The 25056-nt window shown below is 44.1% G+C and overlaps 1 protein-coding gene across 1 annotated transcript; it reads right to left on the bottom strand.

Annotated features, from left to right (window-relative positions):
• Positions 1-13098: 13098 nt before the first annotated feature.
• Positions 13099-13584, bottom strand: LOC126959290 (40S ribosomal protein S13-like). Its single transcript, XM_050798183.1, has one exon. It carries the CDS (start codon positions 13582-13584, stop codon positions 13099-13101), a length of 486 nt encoding a protein of 161 aa, XP_050654140.1.
• Between the last annotated feature and the right edge of the window lie 11472 nt (positions 13585-25056).

The following is a 25056-nucleotide window of genomic DNA, read 5'->3' as shown; positions in this document are numbered from 1 at the left end:
GCTGTTTTGACTTAATCTTATGAGTGCTTTCTCTCCAGAACATGCAGCTCTGCCTCACTGTTTGGACTGCTGCAGTGCGTTCTTCATTATCACAGGATATGCTGATTTAATTACCTTTTCACTGCTGTGTATTTCAGGGTGTGTATTTCACTGCTGTATATTTCAGGGTGTTTCTCCTTTTTGGGGCTACTAGAAACATTGCATGGAATTTTTTGTGAATAGCCTTGCACACGTACACAATTACATTGGTAAAAGAATCCTAGAATGAGAATATAGAGAATCTAATCCCAATGGATGTGTATTAATTTGGCTACTCCCAAGTTATTACTCAAAATAGGCTCGACCAGTCCAAACTTTCATCAGGGAATAAGAGTGCTTAGTTCTTCACCCTTGGCAGTGTTGGGGTTTTTTGTTTTTTTTGTTTTTTGTTTACTTTGTTGCCCAGGCTGGAGTGCAATGGCAAGATCTTGCTTGGCTCACTGCAACCTCTGCCTCCTGGGTTCAAGTGGTTCTTGTGCCTCAGCCTCCTGAGTAGTTGGAATTACAGGCGCCCACCGCTGTGCCCAGCTAATTTTTGTATTTTTAGTAGAGACGGGATTTCACCACGTGGGCCAAGCTGGTCTCAAACTCTTGACCTCAAGTGATCCGACCCCCTCAGCCTCCCAAAGTGCTGGGATTACAGGCATGAGCCACGTGCCTGGCCAGATCTATTCTGAATGTTTGCCTTTATGGCTTCACGGTTTGGGGCCTTCTTGAGGAAGCTCCTTATCCCAAGAGTATAAAAAGTGTACTATGTCCTTCATCACTAATCCATTCTAAATTTCTTTTAGTGTCATATGAAGTAGGGCTCATCTCTTGAAGAGCTGGGGTGGATATTTCAGCATTATTCATTGACAGTCCTTTTTTCCCCTGCTGATTTGAATACATGCTCTATTCGGTTCTGTTGACATCTTTTCATCTACTAATAGCACTGTCTCAACTGCTATGTGTTCCCAGGATATTTGAATATCTGATGGGATAAATCTAATCCCTTCCCCTGTTCTTCAGAAAAATCCTCGGCTCTTTTAGTAGTGTAAGGTGAATTTTAAAAAAATCAGCTTATAAAAAATCCCTTTGAGGCCCGGCTCAGTGGCTCACGCCTGGAATCCCAGCACTTTGAGGGGCTGAGGCAGGCGGATCGCTTGAGGTCAAGAGTTCAAGACCAGCCTGGCCAACATGGCAGAACCCCATCTCTACTAAAAATACAAAAATTAACCAGGCGTGGTGGCACGTGCCTGTAATTCCAGCTACTCAGGAGGCTGAGGAAGGAGAATTGCTTGAACCTGGGAGGCGGGGGTTGCAGTGAGCCAAGATTGCACCACTGCACTCCAGCCTGGGTGACAGAGCAAGATTCCGTCTCACAGAATCCATTTAGGCCAAGTGTGGTGGTTCTCACCTATAATCCTAGCACTTTCGGAGGCCAAGGCAGTGGGATCACTTGAGCCCAGGAGTTTGAGACCAGACTGGGCAACATAGTGAAACCATCTTTAGAAAAACTATTTTTAAATTAGTCAGTCTGGGCTGAAGAAAAAACAGAATAGAGGAGGACCAAAACCCCAAAAATTAGCCAGGCATGGTGGTGCATGCCTGTCGTCCCAGCTACTGAGGAGGGTAAGGAGGGAGAATTGCTTGAGCCCAAGAGGTTGAGGTTGCAGTGAGCCGAGATCACACCATGGCACTCCAGACTAGGTGACAGAATGAAAGTGGATCAATCTGGAAATATATAGTATCTTTACAATATTGTCTTCCCTATTTTTTGTTGTTGTGTTTTGTTTTTTGAAACGGAGTTTCACCATGTTGCCCAGGCTGGTCTTGAACTCCTGAGCTCAAGCAATCCACCCACCTCGGCCTCCCAAAGTGTTGGAATTACAGGCGTGAGCCACCTTGCCCGGCCTAATGTTGCCTTCCCTTCTAAGAACTCCTGCTCCATTTATTCAGGTCTCTTATGGTTTTCTCTATATAGGTTCTATTTAGATGTTTTCCAGCTCTTTGGCTTCTGTCACTATTGGGAATGGACTCTACAGAGGATGTCTGCCTTCCCCAAAGCCACGTCCTCTTGTGATGACAGTTCAGTTTTCCTGCGGGAACCTACCCATCCTCTGTTCTTAGGCCACGTGGCTCTGGTGGGGTTGACTCCTCACTTCATTCCACCCCAAGATTGGGACTATGACCCAGATCTGGCCTAGAGAGCCGACCCCTAAGCAAAGCTGGCAGGGGTTGATGCTAGAGTTCCTGTAAACACTGTGACACTTCTTTTCCACTGCAGTATGGAGGGAACCTGCCTGGTGGAGAACACCACACAGGAGAGAGTCTACAATTTGGAGGCAGGATGGGGTGTGGAGAAACCGTTCTGGTGACATTACTTAAATCTCACAATTTGGCTGTGCCTAAACTACTTGGGACTCAGATTTCCTTTTCTGCTTCGTTGTTGAAAGTAAAATTCAATTCAGTCCCAAATCCGATGATCGATCTTTCCCTATTACATTTATTATTCGGTTATGAATGCCATAAAAGGAAACAATGTAGATTCTGAACTGGCTATTTTGAACTCCCATTAGTTCTGTTTCTTTTTCAACACTTAAACTTTCTTTATCTTTGATAGTTGCTTAGGTTCATGAAAGGTAGTGATAACATTCTGTACCTACCAAGAATTCCCTTAGTTGCTGGTCTATTGATGGCCACCTTTTCTTCTGGCATTCTTTTTCACTTTAGCATTTGAAGAGGAAGATGTGGAAGCCTGGCCCAGACCATAATTCAGCCTAGACTCCCTCTAGACACACGTGGGTTCATCCTGCAGCAAGAACCCATCTCCTAACAGTGCGCTGAGCTGGTAGCACAGTGGTGAGGCCTGCCAGGGTCAGGGGATGGTGAATGGCTGCAAGAAGGAGTTATTTTTCTGACCTGATCATCATGTCATTGTTTCCTGGCATATGGATGCTTGTTCCACAAGCTAAATATTCTGGGCTCATAAGAGGAAGGATGATTAGTATGATGCGAGGCTGATTGCTAGGACAATTTCAATTCTCTCAAGATACAGATTCTTACACCCTGAGATACCATCACCCATCAGCCTGGAAATCACAGGTCTGTCCCCTTCAACAGCAGTTCTCAAGGGGTGGCAGTCCTGAAGTCTTGGAGATCAGAGAATTTTGGCCTGATACACGACCATTTGTCTACTTCGAAAACTGTTATCTTCTCTCACGTTTTTCCTGTATTTCTGGCTTCTAGGACTTCCAGGTAAACGCTGTTTGCTTCACTCATTGATTGTTTTTTTCCAGTTGTACTTTCACTATAACTTTGAAGTCCTTCTGGACCTGCCTCCCTCATCTCTCTGCTGTTTTTCTCCACCAGCACCTGATCATTCCCAGGACATACTCTTTTTCTCTGTTAATCAAAATGTCTTCCATTCTCCCTTTAGTATCCTCGGTGTTCAAATACTTACTAATGATCTTAGTAACGACCTTCGTTATCTTTAATGGCCCACGGGTGAACAAAATCACATTAATCATTAGTTCATAACATATTCCTGATTGCTTTATGCAGCATTTTTATTTTTTATTTTTATTTATTTATTTATTGAGATGGAGTCTCGCTCTGTCTCCCAAGCTGGAGTGCAGTGGTGCGATCTCAGCTCACTGCAACCTCCACCTCCTGGGTTCAAGTGATTCTCTCGCCTCAGCCTCCCAAGCAGCTGGGATTACAGGTGCGCACCCCCACGCTCGGCTCACTTTTTGTATTTTTAGTAGAGACGGAGTTTCACCATGTTGGCCAGACTAGTCTCAAACTCCTGACCTCAGGTGATCCACCCACCTTGGCCTCCCAAAGGGCTGGGATTACAGGTGTGAGCCACTGCGCCTGGCTCAAGCTTCCCAATTTTAAGTCCTGTAATGGTGACCCCCAACTTTCAGATGTAGTTCAAATTGCTGAAATTAATTCACAAGAGCCTATGGGATCAGCATTTTATTCAACTTTTATTTCTTTATTCTAAAAAAAAAAAAAAAATGGGATACATGTGCAGATTGTGCAGGCTTGTTACATAGGTATACATGTGCATGGTGGTTTGCTGCCCCTATTGACCCATCCTCTAAGTTCCTTCCCCTCAACCCTCACCCTTATTCAACTTTCTGGCCTTATCTCCTGCTATGCACAAACTACCCCAACACACACTGTGCCTTCTCCCACCCCTTCCCTGCTTCCATCTGCCCTTCTACCTACTGCATTCGTTTTGCAGCTGAATCCTGCTTGCTATTCAAGTCCTCTCTTCTAGAAGCCTCCTTGGGAGGACCCTCTCCTGCACAACATCCTGTACTGTGTGCTCATTCATGGTTCAGCCTGCGGCTGTTGACTTGTGTCACCCCATCTGAGCCATAACGTCCTTGAGGGCAGGACTGTGTCCTACTTACTCCATTTGTATACCCAGTGCCTAGCAGTGTCTGGTGTGGGATAGAGGAAGGGACCTGTGGAATGAATCCGAGCACCAGTGCTAATTATACACTCCCAGGCTGGGTGAGGTGGCTTATCCCTGTACTCCTAGCACTTTGGGAGGCCGGGGCAGGAGGATCGTTTCAACCCCAGGAGTTTGACTAAGACCATCCTGGGCAACATAGTGAAACCCCATCTCTACCAAAAAAAAAAAAAAAAAAGAAAAAGAAAGAAAAAGAAAAAGTAGCTGGGTGTCCAGGCGTGGTGGCTCATGCCTATAATCCTAGCACTTTGGGAGGCCGAGGCAGGTAGATCACTTGAGCTCAGGAATTTGAGACCAGCCTGGGCAACATGGTAAAACCTTATCTTTACAAAAATACAAAAATCAGCTGGGCATGGTGGCACATGACTGTGGTCCCAACTACTCGGGAGGCTGAGGTGGGAGGATTGCTTGAGCTCAGGAAGTTGAGGCTGCACTGAGCTGAGATCGTGCCACCGCACCCCAACCTGGGTGACAGAGGCGATCTTGTCTCAAAAAAAAAAAATTCAGCTGGGTGCCATGGCACATACCTGTAGTCCCAGCTACTCAGGAGTCTGAGGTTGAAGGATCACTTGAGCCCAAGGAGATTGAGGCTGCAGTGAGCCGTGAGCACACCACAGCACTCCAGCCTGGGCAACAGAGTGAGACTCTGTCTCAAAAAAAAAATCGTATACTCCCATTTCAGCTTCTAAGCAAGTAGCTCTCTTGGGGCTGCCGTGGGCCCCTGTTCAGATGGTCACAGGAACATCCTTTCCTACTGATCATGCAGACCTGTCATGAGCTGGCCCTGACTTCTGAGCTGTCGTACTAATGGTTATGACTCAGCCTCACTCCTGTGGCCCACTGCCAACATTTGCATTCTGTCCGGGAACACATCCTTTCTTTGTACAAAACTAACGCCAGGATGGGAATCAAATCTACAGTCTGGGTTTCGGAAGTAATATTTACTTGATGGAGTTAAGGAGGTAAGAATAACATTAATACTGTTGACAACTACAGGTTCTCCGCCAGGCTGCAGTCCTGGAAGTGAGGTGAAGAAAGTGTTTAGGGTGGAAGGGATGATAACTGTCCAGTTTAGCTGAGGGGTCATGTAAGATAAGGACTGAGAAATAACCACTGGATTTAACAATGTGGAGGCCATTCATGATCTTAAGAAAAGCAATTTTGCTGGAATGGTAGCGGGGGAAATCCTGAATGAAGTGGGTTCAAGAGAGTATGGGAGGAGAAAAATCAGAGTCAGCATGTGGAAAAATGACTTCAAGGATCATTGTTACAAAAGGAAAGAAAGATGTAATCACTGGAGAGGAAGTAAAACTGAGATGATTTTTTAAAACTTTTTTCATGTACATTTTCCAGCATACAAAAGAATAGGGGGAAAAATACAATGAACAAACATGTACTCATTATGCAGTTTTTTGTTTGTTTGTGTTTTGAGACAGGGTCTCACTCTGTCGCCCAGGGTGGAGTGCAATGGCGTGATCTCAGCTAACTGCAACCTCCGCCACCCAGACTCAAGGGATTCTTGTGCCTCAGCACCCTGAGTAGCTGGGATTACAGGCACCTGCCACCATGCCCAGCTAATTTTTGTATTTTTTTGTAGAGACAACGGTCTCATTTTGTTGCCCAGGCTGACCTCAAACTCCTGGGCTCAAGCGATCCACCTGCCTTGACCTCCCAAAGTGCTGGGATTACAGATGTGAGACACCGTGCCCAGCCAAGAGGGTTTTTTTTAAAGGGAAAATTAATAGCATGCATGAAAGCAGATGGAAGCGATGCAAGAGATGGAGCATTTGATGATGCAGGCAGGAGAGGAGATCCAGTGCTGTGAGGAGGAGGAGCCTTGAAGATTCATCCACAATAAGACGACAGAGGCCAAGTACAGTTGACCCTTGAACAACACAGATTTGAACTGCGTGAGTCCACTTATAGGCAGATTTTTCAACTAAGTGCTGATGGAAAATACAGTATTCAAGGGATGCAAAACCCAAAAGGCTGACCTTTCGTCTACACTGGGTTCCATAGGGCCCATGGGGGAACTTGAGTATGTCTGGTTGGGGTATTTTGGGGGGTCCTGGAACCCATCCCCTGCAAATACAGAGGGATAACTGCATATGGACACAGCCGCGTGGTGTCGGGAGATGTAGAAGAGAGAGGGTGTGGACGTTCTGTTCAGATGGTTTTCATTTTCTCCGTGGAATAAGAAGCAAGGTCCTCGTCTGAGAGCCAGGATGAGACAGGCATTAGAGGTCTGAGGAGAAAAGAGGAACTGAGAGAGCAGGGGCTGAGTGTTAATTATCCACCACGCCATCCTTAAGATGAAGAGGAGGAAGGCAAGTCTGTCAGCTTGGCCACCATTAAAACACAGTACACAGGGAACATCTGGGGCATGCGGCATGGAAGTGAAATCTCATCACCTCAGGGTTCAGGAATTTATCTTAACTTTGGACGTGATTTGAATGCCAAGTCACTGGAAATTTTATTTTTAAAGAATCAGCATTAATTAATGAGCCATTTCAAGGCCTAATGAGCTGCTTATTGCAAAGTTCTTTCCAGTGAGCCTGAAAGAGGAGAAACTGCCTTTGCTCCTGTTTTATTCCTTGAGATTCTGTTTTCTGATTTGAAAATTTGCAAAATCAGGCTGGGTGCGGTGGCTCACACCTATAATCCCAGCACTTTGGGAGGCTGAGGCGGGCGGATCACAAGGTCAGGAGTTCGAGACCAGCCTGGTCAACGTGGCAAAATCCTGTCTCTCCTAAAAATAAAAAAAAACTTTAAAAAAATTGCAAAATCAACTTGGAATTTTTCTGAACTGTTTCATAGTTAATTGGAAATATAAAAGAGTATTCAAAGTACACATTTTTCCTTTCCATTTTCCTCCTTACCTTTATCTTTCCTCTGTATAGTCCTGCCACCTTTCATGAGGCTCACTAGCTTATGATGGTTAATTAACATTCATTCATCATTGACTCTATGCTGAGTTCTACTCATTTGAGGAAACTGAGACTCAGAGGTTGAGTAACTTGCCAGAAGACATGTGGTTGGCAAGAGGACAGTTCTTGAACCAAGATCATCTGATTTCCAAGACAGTTGTCTTAGCCGTGACACTGTTTTTTGCTTTTGTTTTTGTTTTTGAGACAAGGTCTTGCTCTGTCACCTAGGCTGGAGTGCAACGGTAGGATCACGGCTCAATGCAGCCTCGACCTCCTGGGCTTAGGGAATCCTCCTGCTTTGGCCTCATGAATAGCTGGGACCACAGGCACCACCACACCCAGCTCATTTTTTAATTTTTCTTTTGTAGAGACAAGGGCTTGCTATGTTGCCCAGGCTGGTTTCGAACTCCTGGGCTCAGGCAATCCTCCTGCCTCAGCTTCCCGAGGTGTTGGGATTACAGGCGTGAGTCACCGCACCTGGCCCTCAGCCATGACCCTGCGTCTGCCTGGTTCTTACCCAGAGGTCTCCTCTGGGTTCCAGTCACGAGACGACATGCTGAAAGCAAACTAAGAAGAGCTGGCTGACCTTCTGACCCTGCCTGCTCTCATCTCAGCCCTGCCACTTTTTAACTGAACGACACTGACCAAGTGTCATAAATATGTTTAATACAGTGGCTGCCTCAGCATCCATTTTCAGGCCTGATCTAAGTTGTCTGAAGCCCAGTCTCACTGTATCACCTCTAGTCTGGGTAACACTTGTCCTCGCTGAGAGGTTGTTTGTAATGCGGCCCATTTATTCTTCATCCCACTGACCCAGAACCCACACATCACACAGCTGCTGACCATGATAAAACCTAATGGCCAACACCAGAATCCTGTAAATAAGCCCCGCTTCGCACGTGTTCTTTTTGAATCCGCCGAGCCACACCCCCACGGGAAAGCCCCAGGACAAGGCTTCAGGCCCTCCCTCTGCTCTCTGGCTCCCCACGGCCTCCAGACTCCCCCTCGGGCTCGCGCCACTCGCCAGACCGCTCTGGGATGTGTAAGTAAGAGATTTCTTCTGTTCATGCGTTTTGTTTTTGCCTCCTCCTTGTGCCTCACCTGACACCTTAGAACCTACCTTTCCCCCTGGCCAGGACTCTCCCAGAGAGTGACTGGCTTCTGGTCCCCTCCAAAGAGAGACCTCAAGACTAAATTAGACATCTAAATATATAAATCACAACATCACGTTATTGAACCTTCCTTAACTTCTGTAACCTCATCAGGAAAAAAATGCCTATTAATATTTATCCCAGCACTTTGGGAGGCTGAGGCAGGCGGATCAGGAGACCAAGAGATTGAGACCATCCCGGCCAACATGGTGAAAACTCATCTCTACTAAAAATACAAAAATTAGCTGGGCGTGGTGGTGGACGCCTCTAGTCCCAGCTACTCTGGAGGCTGAGGCAGGAGAATTGCTTGAACCCGGGAGGCAGAGGTTGCAGTGAGCCGAGATCATGACATTGCAATCCAGCCTGGTTACAGAGCGAGACTCTGTCTCAACAAACAAACAAACAAACAAAATTTATAACATGAGATTGTCTTGAAATCCAGAGCCAGGCCTATAACAAGTGCTAAATAAGTGTTCCCTGAGACCATTGTTGTTGTTCTTACCGCTCATCAGTTTTGGGCAAGAGACTTCCCGTCTCTGAATATCGCGTGCCTTGTTTGTAGAATAAGGCTCTAATACTCCCTTGATTCACTTGATAGAGTTTTGGGAATCGCTGTACAATGTAAGGTATGCCCAGGGTGATTGTGCGCCCTGGCTCTGCCCTGTTAGAATGATAAACTATAAGGACATCCAAATTTCCCTTTTTCTAGTGGTCCTATGAAACTCATTTCTTTTCTTACAATGATCGCATTTGTCCTGGTGAGCTGTTGTAAGCTATTTGCCTATTATTTATTTGTGAGTACAGTACAGAGACTTTTTACTTCTTGTCAGTGCTGCTTTCCAACAGAAGAAGGTTAATTCTAAGAAATAAACCATGCAAGAGTTAAAAACAAAAATCAAAGATGCTTTTTAGGGAGAGAGGTATATAATATTCAGATCACCAGAGATTAAAAATCTAGCACATGAGTCTAGTAGTGCTCAGATCCATACAGTAATCAGATAGACAAGGAGCGGGGACCAGGGAAAAGGCTTTGGGGTTTTGAAGGGAGGGGCTTGGTCTAAACTCCTCGGCTCTTATTCCACCCAGAGGATCACCTGGGCTTGGGCAGTGGAGCAGGTGGGCGCCCCTCTGCATCTCTCTTTGAAAGGTCCACCTGGCAACAAATGGTCTTTGCATTACCAGGAAACCATTTTCTTGCTTTGTCTTCAAAGTTCATTTTGGAATTAACTGTTACCGGTGGAAGAATGTCTCAGGCTTTAATAGTTGACCTCAGAACAGTAGGGTACCTTGCACACAAGCCTTTTGGTCTTTAAAAATGCTCAGATTTTTGTACTTTGAGAGGTAAATCCACTTTATTTTAACATGGCTGAAAGTTACATTTTCTTTAAATCAAAATCATAAAGTTATCTGATTCCTCTGGGAAAAATGTACAAAGTGATCTGATAGTGTTCAGCAGTTGCGCGACCACTTACTCGGGTCTTTGGTCTTGAAGGTTTAAATTATCTGGACTTCAGCTTCCTCACAGTGGTTGTAAAGCTGAAATGCACTCATATATGAAAGCTATCCACTGTCATTAGCATTTCAAAATGGGAAGAAATTGGATTTTAAGACATTCTGGGAAACAAGTGTTGTCCATTCCTACATTTGTGCTGCAACAAATACACCCAAATTCCTTTAAAAAAAAAAAAAAAGGTTCTTCCTCCCTCAAGTATCATTAAGTACATCTAATAATGCGCTAGGCAACATGGTTATTAGCAGTTTAAAAAAATGAATTGTTCTTTTATTCCTTATGTATTTATTGGGTATTTTATTTAGATTTCTAAACATGGAGGATGATACATTTAAAGGTGGTGGTCTAACCAGTTGTAAAGCTACTTAGTTGAATGAAATTCCAATTTCATTGTGTTTTATCTTTACCCACTTTTCTGTAAGAGGCCTCCACTGGCCAAATTTGGGACAATGTGAGCATCAAATAGATAATAGGAAAGGATTAGAACCCACTGATAAAGTAAAAAAACAAAACCGTAAGCCAATGCTAATAGAAATAAATAAGTGAAAGAGGAAACCTGTTCTCCAAGGAGTCGTGGTTCCTTTTAGTGGCCGGTGGTATTAATATCTGAGCTGCATTTTACTTTCGTACACCTGTATTCATTTGACCTTAACATTTTTATTTTGTTAGCAAGATTACATTTAATGAGATAAAACTTAGTGTTTTATCTTTATATTATTTTTATCACAAAATTACTTGTATCAAATTTGATAATAGGAAATCAACTATTCATTTTTTGAATGTATTTGCAAATAATTGAATATGTATTTTAAAGCTTTAGTTTAAAGCATAAGTAGTGCTCATTTTTCTCAGGTGGATTATCTCCTACCCTCCCTCTTCCTTTCCAAATTCTACTGAAAAGATTGATTACAGCTCAATAATCAATAGTAGCATTAACACACTGGAGGTAGGGGGTGCCATCAGCAATGTGGAATTTCCAGATTTAATGTCAATGGAAGTAAACTGACAATAGAACCCAGCTAGAGGGATCTCTAGTCCACTTCAGGCAATAAAAAGCACCTATCAAAAAAGTGAAATTTTTTTCTTACAAAATGATGGAACAGGCCGGGTGTGGTGGCTCACACCTGTAATCCCAGCACTTTGGGAGGCCGAGGTGGGTGGATCACCTGAGGTCGGGAGTTCGGGACTAGCCTGATTGACATGGAGAAACCCCATCTCTACTTAAAAAATACAAAATGAGCAGGGCGTGGTGGTGCTTGCCTGTAATCCCAGCTACTTGGGAGGCTGAGGCAGGAGAATTGCTTGAACTCAGGGGGCGGAGGTTGTGGTAAGCCAAGATCGCGCCATTGCACTCCAGCCTGGGCAACAAGAGCAAAACTCCATCTCAAAAAAAAAAAAGAAAAAAAAAGATGGAACAATACCAAGATGGGAAGCAGCAGTCCCCAGCAATTGGCTGGGCCAATCTTCCACCCCACACATCTTAGCTCTAGCTATTAACTGACCTCAAGGATCACCAGATATTGAAAGAAAACTAATTGCATGGGAGAAGTAACAACTCAGCAGAAAGAATACTCTCAAGGATACATAATCAAAGAAGAAACTAGAATAAAACTCTAAAGGAAACATAGATATCTCAGATTTGGAAGGATCTCCATCCATTTTTTTTTTTTAATTTCTGTGATTTCAGTTCTTGGAAATCAAAAGTATTGCTGAAATAAATTTGCTGGGCATTACTTTTTTTTTTTTTGAGATGGAGTCTTGCTCTGTCACCCAGGCTGGAGTGCCGAGGCGTGATCTCAGCTCACTGCAACCTCTACCTCCCAGGTTCAAGCGATTCTCCTGCACGCCACCACGTCCAGCTAATTTTTGTATTTTTAGCAGAGGTGAGGTTTCACCATGTTGGCCGGGCTGGCCTCAAACTCCTGACCTCAGGTGATCTGCCCACCTTGGCCTCCCAAAGTGCTGGGATTACAGGCATGAGCCACCACACCCAGCCTGGGCATTACCTTTATAACAACTTTTTATTAAAGTATCTTTTGGCCAGGAGTGGTGGCTCACCCGTGAAATCCCAGAGCTTTGGGGGGCCAAAGTGGGTGGTACACCTGAGGTCAGGAGTTTGAGGCCAGCCCCGCCAACTTGGTGAAACCCCCACCTCTACTAAAAATACAAAAATTACCTGGGCGTGGTGGCACATACCTGTAATCCTAGCTACTTGGAAAGCTGAGGCAGGAGAATCACTTGGACCTGGGAGGCAGAGGTTGCAGTGAGCCGAGATTATGCCACTGCACTCCAGCCTGGTGATACAGCGAGACTCTGTCTCAAAAAATAAAAATGAATAAATAAAGTATCTTTTAAGGTGCTTTTTTCTTCCCTGGTTTTTGCAATTTAAAAATTTAGATAAAATTTATATAACATAAAACCATTTTAAATTATACAACTCAGTATTTTCTAATATATTAACAATGTTGTGCAACCATCATCTTTATCTAATTCCAGATATTTCTGTCATCTCAGAAAGAAACCTCATACCCATTAGCAGTCACTCCCAATTTCTCCCTTCCCTCACCCCCTGGCAACCATTAACCTACTTTTTATTTCTATGGATTTGCTTATTCTGGACATTGCATATCAATAGAATCAGACAACACATGGCTTTTTGTGTCTGACTTTTTTCATTTAGCATAGTGTTTTCGTGGTTTGTCCCCTTTGTGGCATATGTCCGTACTTCATTCCTTTTTTATGGCTGAGTAATACTCCACTATTTGAATATACCAAACTTTGTTTATCCATTCATCAGCTGATGAACATCTGGGTTGTTTCACTTTTTGGCTATTATGAATGATGCTGATGTGAACTTTAAGCTTTTGTGTGGACATGTTTTTTAATTCCATCTAGGAGTGGAATTGCTGAGTCACATGGTAACTCTGTTTACTGCTTTGAGAAACCACTAACCTGTTTTTCACGGTGGCTACGTTATTGGCTTTTGTTACAGTTGTCGTTAAACAATCATTTTATTGCTTGAGTACCTAGACAAATATATGCGACCAGGGCAGAGGCTGTAGATGATTGATATTTCCCACTGGGAGGGAGAATTCGCTTGGTCTTATAGTATCGAGCCAAGTGGTGAATCCAGCTCTCTATCAGAATCAGACGGAATTTAGCATCCTTATTCTTTCTGCTGCTCTCAGGATGTTTTTGAACAGCAACTGCTTTCTTAATTAAATGGTAGAGATCTTCAGGGAGATCAGGAGCAAGTCCCTTAGACTTAAGAAGTCTTAAGACGTTATTGCCTGTCACAAAACGTACTTGTGCAGCACCGTGTGAATCTCTCAGGATCACACCGATTTGTGAAGGAGTCAGGCCCTTCTTGGCCAGTCTGTAAATCTGCTCCTTCACGTCATCAGATGTCAACTTCAGCCAAGTGGGGACGCTATGGCAATAGGGCAAAACCAACTGGGACAGGCCCTTCCCAGGAGCATGCATGCAACCCATGATGGCACCAGTCAGGCAGCTAAAGTGTGGCTGCGTTATTAAACGTTCTCACCTGCAACGTAGGAGCGTTTCACCTCCTCCCGTGTTTAAACCTCAGGATTCTCAAGGGTAAAGGGAAAGGACTGCCCAGGCAAGACCTGGAGAAGAAACACCTGTGCCTTTAAAATAGAGAGGACTGGTGACTTATGGCCACTTGGCTTTCCTGACACCACACAGCCACCAACCCTGTCTTGCCAACACCACAGCTGGAGGGCAGGGTGCCCGTCCTAGACTAGGTCAGAGGTCAGCTGTGATCCATCCTCCCTCTGCCTCTTACACAGCTAAATGGTGCTGCTTCTAACCCTCATCACTCAGCTGCTTCTCACCCTAAGGCCTCCATCTGGCACTGTCTGCCATCCAGCTGCTGTTCCAAGTTCTGCTCAAGTAGCTAACAGTGTCACGTTTCTAAACCATGCCTCTTGTAATATTTGAAACTAAGGAGTGGAAAATGTGGGTGACAGTAGTCCATAAGAACCCAGAGCCAAAGCAGTACAATCCCCATGTGGTTAAGCATTCCCTTGGGGGCAGGGTTCGTCCTGCAACCTCCTTGAGCATGGCTTGTGGAAGGACTATGCTTATGATGTACTGGCTACAGCTCTCCAAATCTGGCCAGTTGAGTAGGGCGTCCCTGAGTCAGAACACCTCCATCTGGATGGTACCTTCCTCTGCAGTACTAACTTCACAGAACTGCTTTTTAGCAACCTTCAGAAGCTCGTCCTGAGGCGCAAGGCTGTGCAAAGCAGCCACATTGCATTGTGATCCTTATATAAGTGCTTCCAGCTGCAAGGCAGGCCACCTCTGTCAGCCAGACTGTCCTCCCCAGTCTGCTGGCTCCATAGACCTTGGCACCAGGGTGGAAGCCACTCGCCTCCTGCTACACGTTGGCACAGCCGTACACATCAGGCCAGAGGGGTGTGGCTAATGCTGGAGCATTCCAGGCCCCGATGGCCGGGATGTTTTTCCAAGGAGAGGGTGAGAGGGCAAGCAGCTGAGATGAGCTGGGATAGGCGGTTGGGGAGGAGAGGAGCCACCTGGCAACACCATCAGCTCCGCCTCCTATGGCCTCCCAGCCTCCCTCCTGACCTGTTTCCTAGATTTCCTTTTTCTCCATGGATATTGAACCTGGTACTGTCCCAGCATGAGCCTTATACTGTGAGTTCTGCTTCTTATTTGACCATCATGTGGTCTTTGGCAAGTTAGCAAGTGTGGTTCACCCAAATACCTCACGGGTGAGGATATGCACGAAGCACTTAGAACACCGTCTGGCACATGGCGCCTATAAAATGCTAGCCACCCTCGATCCTGGGGCTAGCGTCAGGCAGGTCTCATCATGCCAGAAGGGAGCAGGAGACTCCTTTGGGGAGGTGGGACCCTCCATTTTGCTTAAAACCCCGTTTTCATCCTGGGCCTCAGGTAAGGACATTCCCTTGGAGTTGAGCCCATTGAGGCCATTGCTCTTGACTTGGAATGTAATGATAGTGACCTTGACTTCCAGACACAGCCTTGAATATCCGGCATGGGCTTGCCTCCAAGTGTTTTCTGCGTCTGATTTATGAAATATGCCAACTGGGAAGGAAGCTTCTGCTGACCTAATGCTTACCCATAAAATGTGTTTTTAAAAATCAAGTGCGGACCTGATGAATCATAAAGTCATCCTGCCTCTGAGACTAATACAGAGTGGTTCCAGCAGCCCAAAGAGAGGGAAGGGATCATTAGTTTGCACTTATCATCTGCTAAACATAATTGTTTTGAAGGTTTGCTTTATGTGTTTGTTGTTTTTTGTTTGTGTTTTTTTGAGACGGCGTCTGGCTCTGTCTCCCAGGCTGGAGTACAGTGGTGCGATCTCGGCTCACTGCAAGCTCCGCCTCCCAGGTTTACGCCATTCTCCTGCCTCAGCCTCCCGAGTAGCTGGGACAACAGGCACCTGCTACCACGTCTGGCTAATTTTTTGTATTTTTAGTAGAGACGGGGTTTCACTGTGTTGGCCAAGATGGTCTTGATCTCCTGACCTTTTGATCCACCCGCCTTGGCCTCCCAAAGTGCTGGGATTACAGGCATGAGCCACCGCGCCCGGCCTGTGTTTGTATTTTGAAGAGTCACAGGCTAATTGTGCTCTGAACACATGATAAAGAGGAATTCTTCCAGCATTTTGTTTTCTTCAGGAGGAAGAAAATTAATCTGTGGCCCGCATTCCCACTCTTCGCCCTGTGCTAAGGCCATGAAGTCTATTGCTCTCATGACCTTAGGATTATATTTAGTAGCAACACTGACTTTGACTTCCTCGTACAGCCTGGATTCCCTGTTCTGTTCCTACCTGCAAAGCGGGGTCATCTTCTACCTAGCCTCCCTCTCTTGGAAGTGGGACCAAAACTTAGATTCTATGCCATTGAGTAAGTATCCTTTGAGTTGCATTTAAAGGCAACTTAGGAGTGAATTTAAAAACATTTCCTCAGGTCATCATTAGAACTGTGGTTCTCAATCTTGATACACATTAGAATTTTTTTCTTTTTTTTTTTTTTGAGATGGTGTCTCACTCTGTCACCCAGGCTGGAATGCAGTGGCGCGATCTCTGCTCACTGCAACCTCCACTTCCTGGGTTCAAGTGATTCTCCTGCCTCAGCCTCTGGAGCAGCTGGGACTACAAGTGCAGGCTGTCACACCTAATTTTTTTGTTTTTAGTAGAGGCTAATTTTTGTAGTTTTCTATTTTTGGTAGAGGTGGAGTTTCACCATGTTGACCAGGCTGGTCTTCAATTCCTGACCTCAAGTGATCCATCTGCTTAGGCCTCCCAGAGTGCTGGGATTACAGGTGTAAGCCACCAGGCCCAGCCACCTGAAGGACTTGTAAAACTAGGGATGGGCGACCAGGTACAGTGGCTCACTCCTGTAATCCCAGCACTTTGGGAGGCTGAGGCGGGTGGATCACAAGGTCAGGAGATCGAGACCATCCTGGCTAACACAGTGAAACCCTGTCTCTACTAAAAATGATTAAAAAAAAAAAATGTAGCCAGACGTGGTAGCGCATGCCTGTAGTCCCAGCTACTCAGGAGGCTGAGACAGGAGAATGGCGTGAACCCAGGAGGCAGAGCTTGCAGTGAGCGGAGATCACGCCACTGCACTCCAGCCTGGGTGACAGAGCAAGACTCCATCTAAAAAAAAAAAAAAAAAAAAAAAAAAAAAAAACAGGATGGGCTGGGTGCGGTGGCTCCTGCCGGTAATCCCAGCATTTTGGGAGGCTGAGGCGGGCGGATGACCTGAGGTCAGGAGTTCGAGACCAGCCTGGCCAACATTGTAAAACCCTATCTCTACTAAAAGTACAAAAATTAGCTGGGCATGGTGGCATGCGCCTGTGGTGCCAGCTACTCGGGAGGCTGAGGCAGGAGAATAGCTTGAACCCGGGAGGCGGAGGTTGCAGTGAGCCAAGATCATGCCACTGCATTCCAGCCTGGGTGACAGAGTAAGACTCGGTCTCAAAAAATAAACTAAATAAAAATCTATGGATGCCCCTGTGAGCCCTAGAGGCTCAATCTGAGTGACTTGGATGGGGCATGGCATGAGTAGGTTCTAAAAATTCCCCTGGTGGTTCTATTGTGCAATCAGGGTTGTGCATCTGGGGTTGTTAACCATTGCATCAAATGAATATCTAATATCCAACCGTTTTATAATACCATTCCATTTGAGCTCAGTCAAGCTAATTGACCCAGTTAAGATTTCTCTTAACTTTTAAGATACTTAAAATAAGAACACCCACTTGAATTAGATGAGTGTCAACTTTTTATTTTTCAAATTATACATAGTCATAAAGAGCCAAATCGTTTAATGAGGTCTCTTAGGAAAAACAGCAGTGCCTAGTCTCCCTCCCCCAACTTCCCAGCCCCAGAGGCAACTACTTTTAATTATTTTAACTGATCTTTTTAGTATTTATCTCTATATCTTTAAATAGAATGCTTGGATGACTGCGTCTTGATTTTCAGTTGGGGACAGTATCAATTGTCTTTGCACTGTGATAAGTAGGGATTTAACTCTTTCATCTCTTCCTGTCCCATATTATGTGCCACACACACAATTTCTATTTCCCAACCCCACCCAATATAATTATATCATAATTTAGGTTAAATCAGTATCATTATTTACATTGACTTTGTATGCTATTCAGAGCTGAGCCATGTAATTAACTATTATTACTTTTCTTGCACCATTTTTTTCCTTGAGTTAACTGTCTTAATTTTTTTTACTTGTTGACTAGCTTTCTGTAAACTTTCAGGAAACTATCTTTAAATTCTCTAACAGTTATTTAAATCTCTTCTCAAGACATTTATCTACCTCAGGTATTTTGTATATTTTATCTTCCTAAAGAACTGTCTCCCATAGGCTTCTGATCTTCTCAAATCTGGACTGATTGTCCTTTGTGACTACTGTACAATTGTTATCTGGCAACATCCCTTCAGTATCATCATCCTGGGATTTCTTTTGCTTTCCCCTGTGTTGGATCTCTTGTTTCTGTATCCCTGGCCTTTCTCTTTCTTGGTTTGTCCCCTAATTTTGATGGAGCATATCCTCTAATATCTTTCTCAGAAAGAATAGGTAGGAAGTAAATATTTGAAACCTTGCACATCTGAAATGTTCTTTATTCCACCTTCACAGTGGAATAATACTTTATCTGTTTATAAAATTCTATTTTTAAAAGTATTTTAATTTTTAATTTTCATAGGTTTTGGGGGAACAGTTAGTGTTTGGTTACATGAGTTCTTTAGTGGTGATTTCTGAGATTTTGGTGCACCCATCATATCTGTGCATGAAGTTCTAGATCTCAGATTATTTCTCTTCAGAGTTTTAGAGGCGTTTCTCCATTTTATTTTACCTTCCAATATTAAAAACAGTCTTCCATGATCTTTAGCTTCCAGTGTTGATTCCCGATCATGTGTGTGGTCTGTTTTCTCCTGTCCAGAAGCCTGTAGGTTCTTCTTTTTGAACCCAGAGTTCTGAAATTTCCCATTGACATATGGGTATACTTTTGTCCATTGTGCTGGGCACTAGGTGAAGCTTTTCAATCTGGAAACCCATGTTCTTCCATTCTGGGAGATTATCTTGGTTTGTTCTATTTAATTTCTTCTTGCTGCTTTGCTGTTTTCTTCCTACTGCTGTTAATATTTGGATGAGCTTCCTTGATGGTATCTAATTTTCTTATCCTTGTACTACTATTTTCCATTCCTTAGTTTTGGCTTTTTTGTTTTGTTTTGTTTCAGCTAGATTTCTTTATCTTCCCATTCTTCTTTTGAATTTCTTATTTCTTTACATTCTTAGTTTCCTAGAGTTATTTTTTGTTCTCTGAATATTTTTCATAACATATTCCTTTTCTTTTGTTCCATGGATGCATAATATTATCTTTCTGTGGATATTAAATATACTTCTCCTTGTAGTCTTCATTTATTCCAAATACTTCAACCGCCCCCCGATTTATTTTTTGTGCTTTGTTTCTTTAGTGGTAGAGATTTTCCTTGGATGTTTTGTTATCTTAGATTCTCAGCCTGTATCTAAGAGCAGGGCCTGAAATAAAATGCTGATTGAAAGCTTTGAGGGTATTTATTAGCATGCTTCACTGTAGGGTCATCTGGTTTGGTCTATGTGTTGCAGGATCTCAAAAGTTGTTATCCCAAGGTCCTTGGGAATGTCAGAGTCCCTGAAGAAGACATTCTCAATCTCCTATGAAAATCTAAGATCAGAACAGAGCCAGGTTTGGTGGCACACCTGTACTCAGGAGGCTGAGGCAGGAAGATCGCTTGAGCCCAGGAGTTTGAGGCTGTAGTATACTATAACTACACTGATGAATAGCTGCTGCACTCCAGCCTGGGCAACATAATGAGACCCCATCTCTTAAAAAAATAAAAAAATAATAAAAAAACAGTCCTGGCCAGGCGCAGTGGCTCATGCCTGTAATCCCAGCACTTTGGGAGGCCGAGGCAGGTGGATCACGAGGTCAGGAGATCGAACCCATCCTGGCTAACGCGGTGAAACCCCATCTCTACTAAAAATACAAAAAATTAGCCGGGCGTGGTGGCGGGTGCCTATAGTCCCAGCTACTCAGGAGGCTGAGGCAGGAGAATGGCGTAAACCTGGGAGGCGGAGCTTGCAGTGAGCCGAGATCGTGCCACTGTACTCCAGCCTGGGAGACAGAGTGAGACTTAGTCTCAAAATAAAAAAGTCCTTGACCTCATGAAACCCATGCTGTAACTGGAAAAGACAGACAATGAATGGAATTAGTAAATATAGTATGTCAGAAAGCAGTGTGTGCTATCAGAGGGAGGGGAAGAAAAGGGGAGTAAAGGGGATCAAGAGTAGGTAGGGAGGGGTTGTGCTCATTGAAAAGATGAGATTTTTACAAACACTTGAATGGAGTTAGTCAAGCAGATATCTGGGAGAAGGATATTCCAGGCAGACAGAAGAAAGAAGAACACATGGTATGTTGAGGAGCGGTATAACAGCCAGTGTGGTCAGGAGCAGAATGAGCCAAAGGTACATGACAGTCACTGAGGTGAGACAGGCAAGGGGCTGTGAGGGTGCAGATGATGTATAGCCCTCGGGACTGTGGTGAGGACTTTGGCTCTCACTCTAGAAGGAAGGGAGAACTAATGCAGAGTTTGGAGCAGAGTGGTGATCTGATGTGACTTAAATTTTAAGTATTGTCCTTTGAGAATAGAAGGTGATGGGCAAGGGCAGAAACAGATTAGTAAGGATGGGCTATTGTAATAACGCAGGTAGTGAATGATCATGGCCATCATCACAGCAGTGACACGTGTTCAAATTCTAGATATATTTTGAGGTTGGAAGTGATAGGATTTTCTGATGAGTAAGAGACCAGAGTCAAGATGACAAGAATTTTGGCCAAGACAGCTGGAGGCACATAGCTGCCATTATGAAATGGAAAACACTAGGGAAGCAGAGGTGTTGGGGTACAGAGAGGACATCAAGTTCTGTTTTGGATTAACATAAAAGATTTGTGATTTGGGCCCAGCACAGTGGCTCACGCCTGTAATCCCAAAACTTTGGGAGGCCGAGGTGGGTGGATCATTTGAGGTCAGGAGTTCGAGACCAGCCTGGTCAACATGGTGAAATGCCGCTTCTACCAAAATTATAAAAATTACCTGGGTGTGGTGGTGGTGGCTTGTAGTCCCAGCTACTCTGAAGGCTGAGAATCACTTGAATCCAGGCTGTTGAGATTGCAGGGAACCAAGATCACATCACTACACTCCAGTTTGGGCGACACAGCGAGACTCTGTCTCAAAAAAAAAAAAATTGTGGTTTAAAGAATCTCATCTTGGGCTAAGGGACCAAGAGTACTAACGGGGAGACTTGTTGGGAGGCTGTGCAATGTCAGTAGATCAGAGAAAAGAAGAGTCCAGCAAAGAAGACCAGGAAGAAGCAACCAGTTGAGGTAAGAGGAAAACCAAGATTGTGATGTCCTAGACAGTCCAAAAAGAAAAGTGCATCCATGCCATTCATTCCATGATGGCCAGTTGCACTGTTTAGGTTCAGTAAATTACAATTGTACTTTCTTGAGTAAACATGTATATGTTCAGTTGACCGTTAAACAACATGGGTTTGAACTCTGTGGGTTCACTTACATGCAGATTTTTTTCAACCAAATAGGGACAGAGGCCAGGCGTGGCTTAAACCTTCAGTGGAATTAAACTTTGACTTAAAATGCCAGGCATACACATCTTATTCAATGCAGTTCTTCCCCCTCACATACATTGAGTCCCTTAATTGCCCTTCGAAGAGAGTTTGGCCCTTCTAGTTCATCACTTATCTTGAGCAGATAATCCCCCTTAGGCCCCTGTTCTTCTCTGTCACTGTATTTGTCATCTATTGTCTGTAAGTCTATGCCCCCATCCAACACACAAACACGCATTAAGGAACTGGTGATAGTGGTGACTGAGAAAGGGAATATCATAGCTACAGACAGCCTCATTGTCACATCATTCCAAAAAACCAAAGGCCAAAGAAAACATCTCTCAACATATACAAGTAAAGATTTTTAGAGAGAGTCTCTGATTGGCCTTACTTGTCACATGCCAGCCACTGTAGCCAAGGAGATGGGGTAATGTGATTGGTCAGTAGAGTCATGTGTTCAGTCTTTGGCCAGGGGGTGGTAGGTACTGTGATTGGGAGGCCTTTTGAAGACCACAAGATGTCAGAAGATTTTGTAAGAGAAAGAGGTGATGTTACCAGAAGTAGGTAAGGAATGCTGGCATCCCAAACCAATAGTTGTATACTGTTACAGGACCAACAGTTTTGTGTGCCCGCTGTGAAGTGACATACCAATACACCAAGACAGCAAGGTTTGCAGCAGAGAAAGACTTTAATGATTGCAGGGTGGCTGAGCAAGGAGATGGAAGGAGACCCTCAAATCCATCTCTCTGAGGAGTTCTGGGGTGGGGTTTTTAAGAGAATTATGAAGGGCAAGGGGCTAGAAAGTAGTGGTTGTTGATTGATCGAGGAAGGGGTATGAAAATTATCAGAATGTGGAAACTGCGTTCTTTAAGTCAACTCCTGTTGGGGTCCTTTAGACCAGCTGATGTCACTAGTTTCACTAATATGCAAAACCTGAAAGAATATATCAAAGGGAAAACTTAATATTTCATAATGTTCAAGTTGTTATCTATAGAGCAGTTAAGGGGAACTATAGGGTTTATGTGATTATAGTATAACAGGTACCAAACCACTATGAGGAGGTGGGTCAGAGAGCAAGCTGACTGAATGATTAATGCTGAATGTGCTGCAAGCATAGTTTATTTTTGTTTCTTCTTCTCCCTTATTCCCAGATTAATTTTATAAAGTTTATAGGGACAGTTTCATTAACAGAGTCCCATTCATTTATGCAACAAATGTCCATGGAGAGCCTATATGGACCAGGTGCTTTACCAGGACATTTCATGTATGCCTATTTCAGTTAATTATCTCAATAGCCCTGTGCAGTAAGAAATATTAAGAAATATGTTACGGGTGAAAAAAATCAAGGCTCAAACTATATGCCACCCAAGATTGCAAAGCAAGCCATCTTTGGAGTTTTGACATAATGACTTATTTTCTGGCTTTAAGCCAAGATTCCTCCTGCTCTATTAATCAAGATGAGTCTATAGTTGTTAACTCTTTAGCATGAGGCAGGAAAGGGCTAGCTAATAAGTGGTAGAAAGCTGGGAAGAGAGGGTGAGTTGGAGGGTAAGGAAATCTGAGCTTGACCTCACCAGACTAGCTCTAAAGCACATGTTAAATTCCAAGAAGAAACTCAAAACACAGTTGGAAGGATCTCACACTGCAGATCTCATGGTTTGGCTGCCCCATACCCATTCCCAACCTCTTTCCCAACCTCTACATTTGGAATTGGAAAAGCCAAACATTTGCATTCTCAGCTACCTTTGCAACTAAATGTGGCCATGTGACACATTCTGGCCAATTATATGTTAGCAAAAGTCTATTGGGCGGTTCTGGGAAATCTTGCTTTTTTTTTTTTTTTTTTTGAGACAGAGTCTCACTCTGTCGCCCACGCTGGAGTGCAGTGGCGAGATCTCAGCTTACTGCAATCTCCGCCTCTTCGGTTCATGCCATTCTCCTGCCTCAGCCTCCCAACTAGCTGGGACTAGAGGCGCCCACCACCACACCCAGCTAATTTTTTGTATTTTTAGTAGAGACAAGGTTTCACCATGTTAGCCAGGATGGTCTCGATCTCCTGACCTTGTGATCTCCTGACCTTGTGATCTGCCCGCCTCGGCCTCCCAAAGTGCTGGGATTACAGGCATGAGCCACCGTGTCCGGCCTATCCCTGATACATATTTTTTATCCCTGATAATTTTTAGCCATTGAACCAACATCAGAAGCTGCATGTCTCCTGAATTTTTGCTGCATAAGAAAAATGAATCTTTTTTTAATGAGATTTTTTCTTTTTTTGGAGAGAGAGTTTCCCTCTTGTTGCCCAGGCTGGGGTACAGTGGCGTGATCTTGGCTCACCACAACATCTACCTCCCAGGTTCAAGTGATTCTTCTGCCTCAGCCTCCCAAGTAGCTGGGATTACATGCATGTGCCACCATGCCAGGCTTATTTTGTATTTTTAGTAGAGATGGGGTTTCTCCATGTTGGTGAGGCTGGTCCTGAACTCCTGACCTCAGGTGATCCACCCGCCTTGGCCTCCCAAAGTGCTAGGATTACAGGTGTAAGCCACCGTGTCTGGCCCAAGATGATGATGATTTTTTTTTTTTTTTTTTTTGAGATGGAGTTTCGCTCTTGTTGCCCAGGCTGGAGTGCAATGGCATGATCTCGGCTCACTGCAACCTCCACCTCCCAGGTTCATGTGATTCTCCTGCCTCAGCCTCCTGAGTGGCTGGGATTACAGGCATGTACCACCATGCCTGGATAATTTTTTGTATTTTTAGTAGAGACAGAGTTTCTCATGTTGGTCAGGCTGGTCTCGAACTCCCAACCTCAGGTGATTTGCCCGCCTCGGCCTCCCAAAGTGCTGGGATTATATGCCTGAGCCACCGTGCTCAGCCAGAGATTCATTTTTAATAAGGCTTTAGGCAGACTGATTTTTTTTTGTTTTGTTTTCTGTTACTTGCCGCCAAATATCCTCCTAACATACATGTCTGCTGGCAGTAGGTGCTTGACCAATGTTTGACTGAATTCAATGTTTATTTGGGGATGAGAGCTTTGAGCTCATGGATGTCATGTCTGCAATCGTGTCATCTCTGAGTGGGGGAAAAACTGAGAAGAAAAAAAGAGCGTGCCCAGGTCTCTCTTGGTGTCTTCAGAATATCAGTAGAAAGGGATTAGGAAAACCAAGAAGAACTTTTCTTCAAGGGAAGCAAATGAAGATACCAGAGGAGCTTGGGGAGAAGGAGAAAATAATCAGCGTCATGGCAACAAAAGAGCACCTGAAACCTCGCCACACTCAATGCCACGTTTTCTCTCTACAAGATCAGAGTTTTATAGTATTTGGACAACAAGGGGAGGCATCTGTTAAAGCAGCAGGAGAGAAAAAGACCCGAGGCCTGGCAGAGGTTTTCTGTAAAGCACAGTTGTATACATGTGTACCACTTCCTTGTTCTATATGCTGAACCAAAATAATAATCACCCTGTAATCTGTGCTCCCGAGGTAGATCATCCTGGAATGAATGTTTTAACAGGGAGCAAAAAAATGAATGCATAAAAAAATCTTATTTTATTCTAAAAATCAAACATTGAAGCTTTCCAGAAACAAATACAGTTCAGCATGATTGTAATTACATGTTTCCATTGCCCCAAAAAATCAAGCAGCTAGAGCAAGAGTAAATTTGATTTAAAAGATATGTATTTAGCAGCAATTGCACATTCAGAACAGGCCCCATCTGGCTAAGAAGTTGGTTTCCTACTGAAAAATTAGGTCAGATAAAGAGAGATGAG

This window comes from Macaca thibetana, chromosome 7 (assembly GCF_024542745.1).
Source record: "Macaca thibetana thibetana isolate TM-01 chromosome 7, ASM2454274v1, whole genome shotgun sequence".
NCBI classification, from domain to species: domain Eukaryota; kingdom Metazoa; phylum Chordata; class Mammalia; order Primates; family Cercopithecidae; genus Macaca; species Macaca thibetana.
This window is presented reverse-complemented; position numbering and strand designations above follow the sequence as displayed.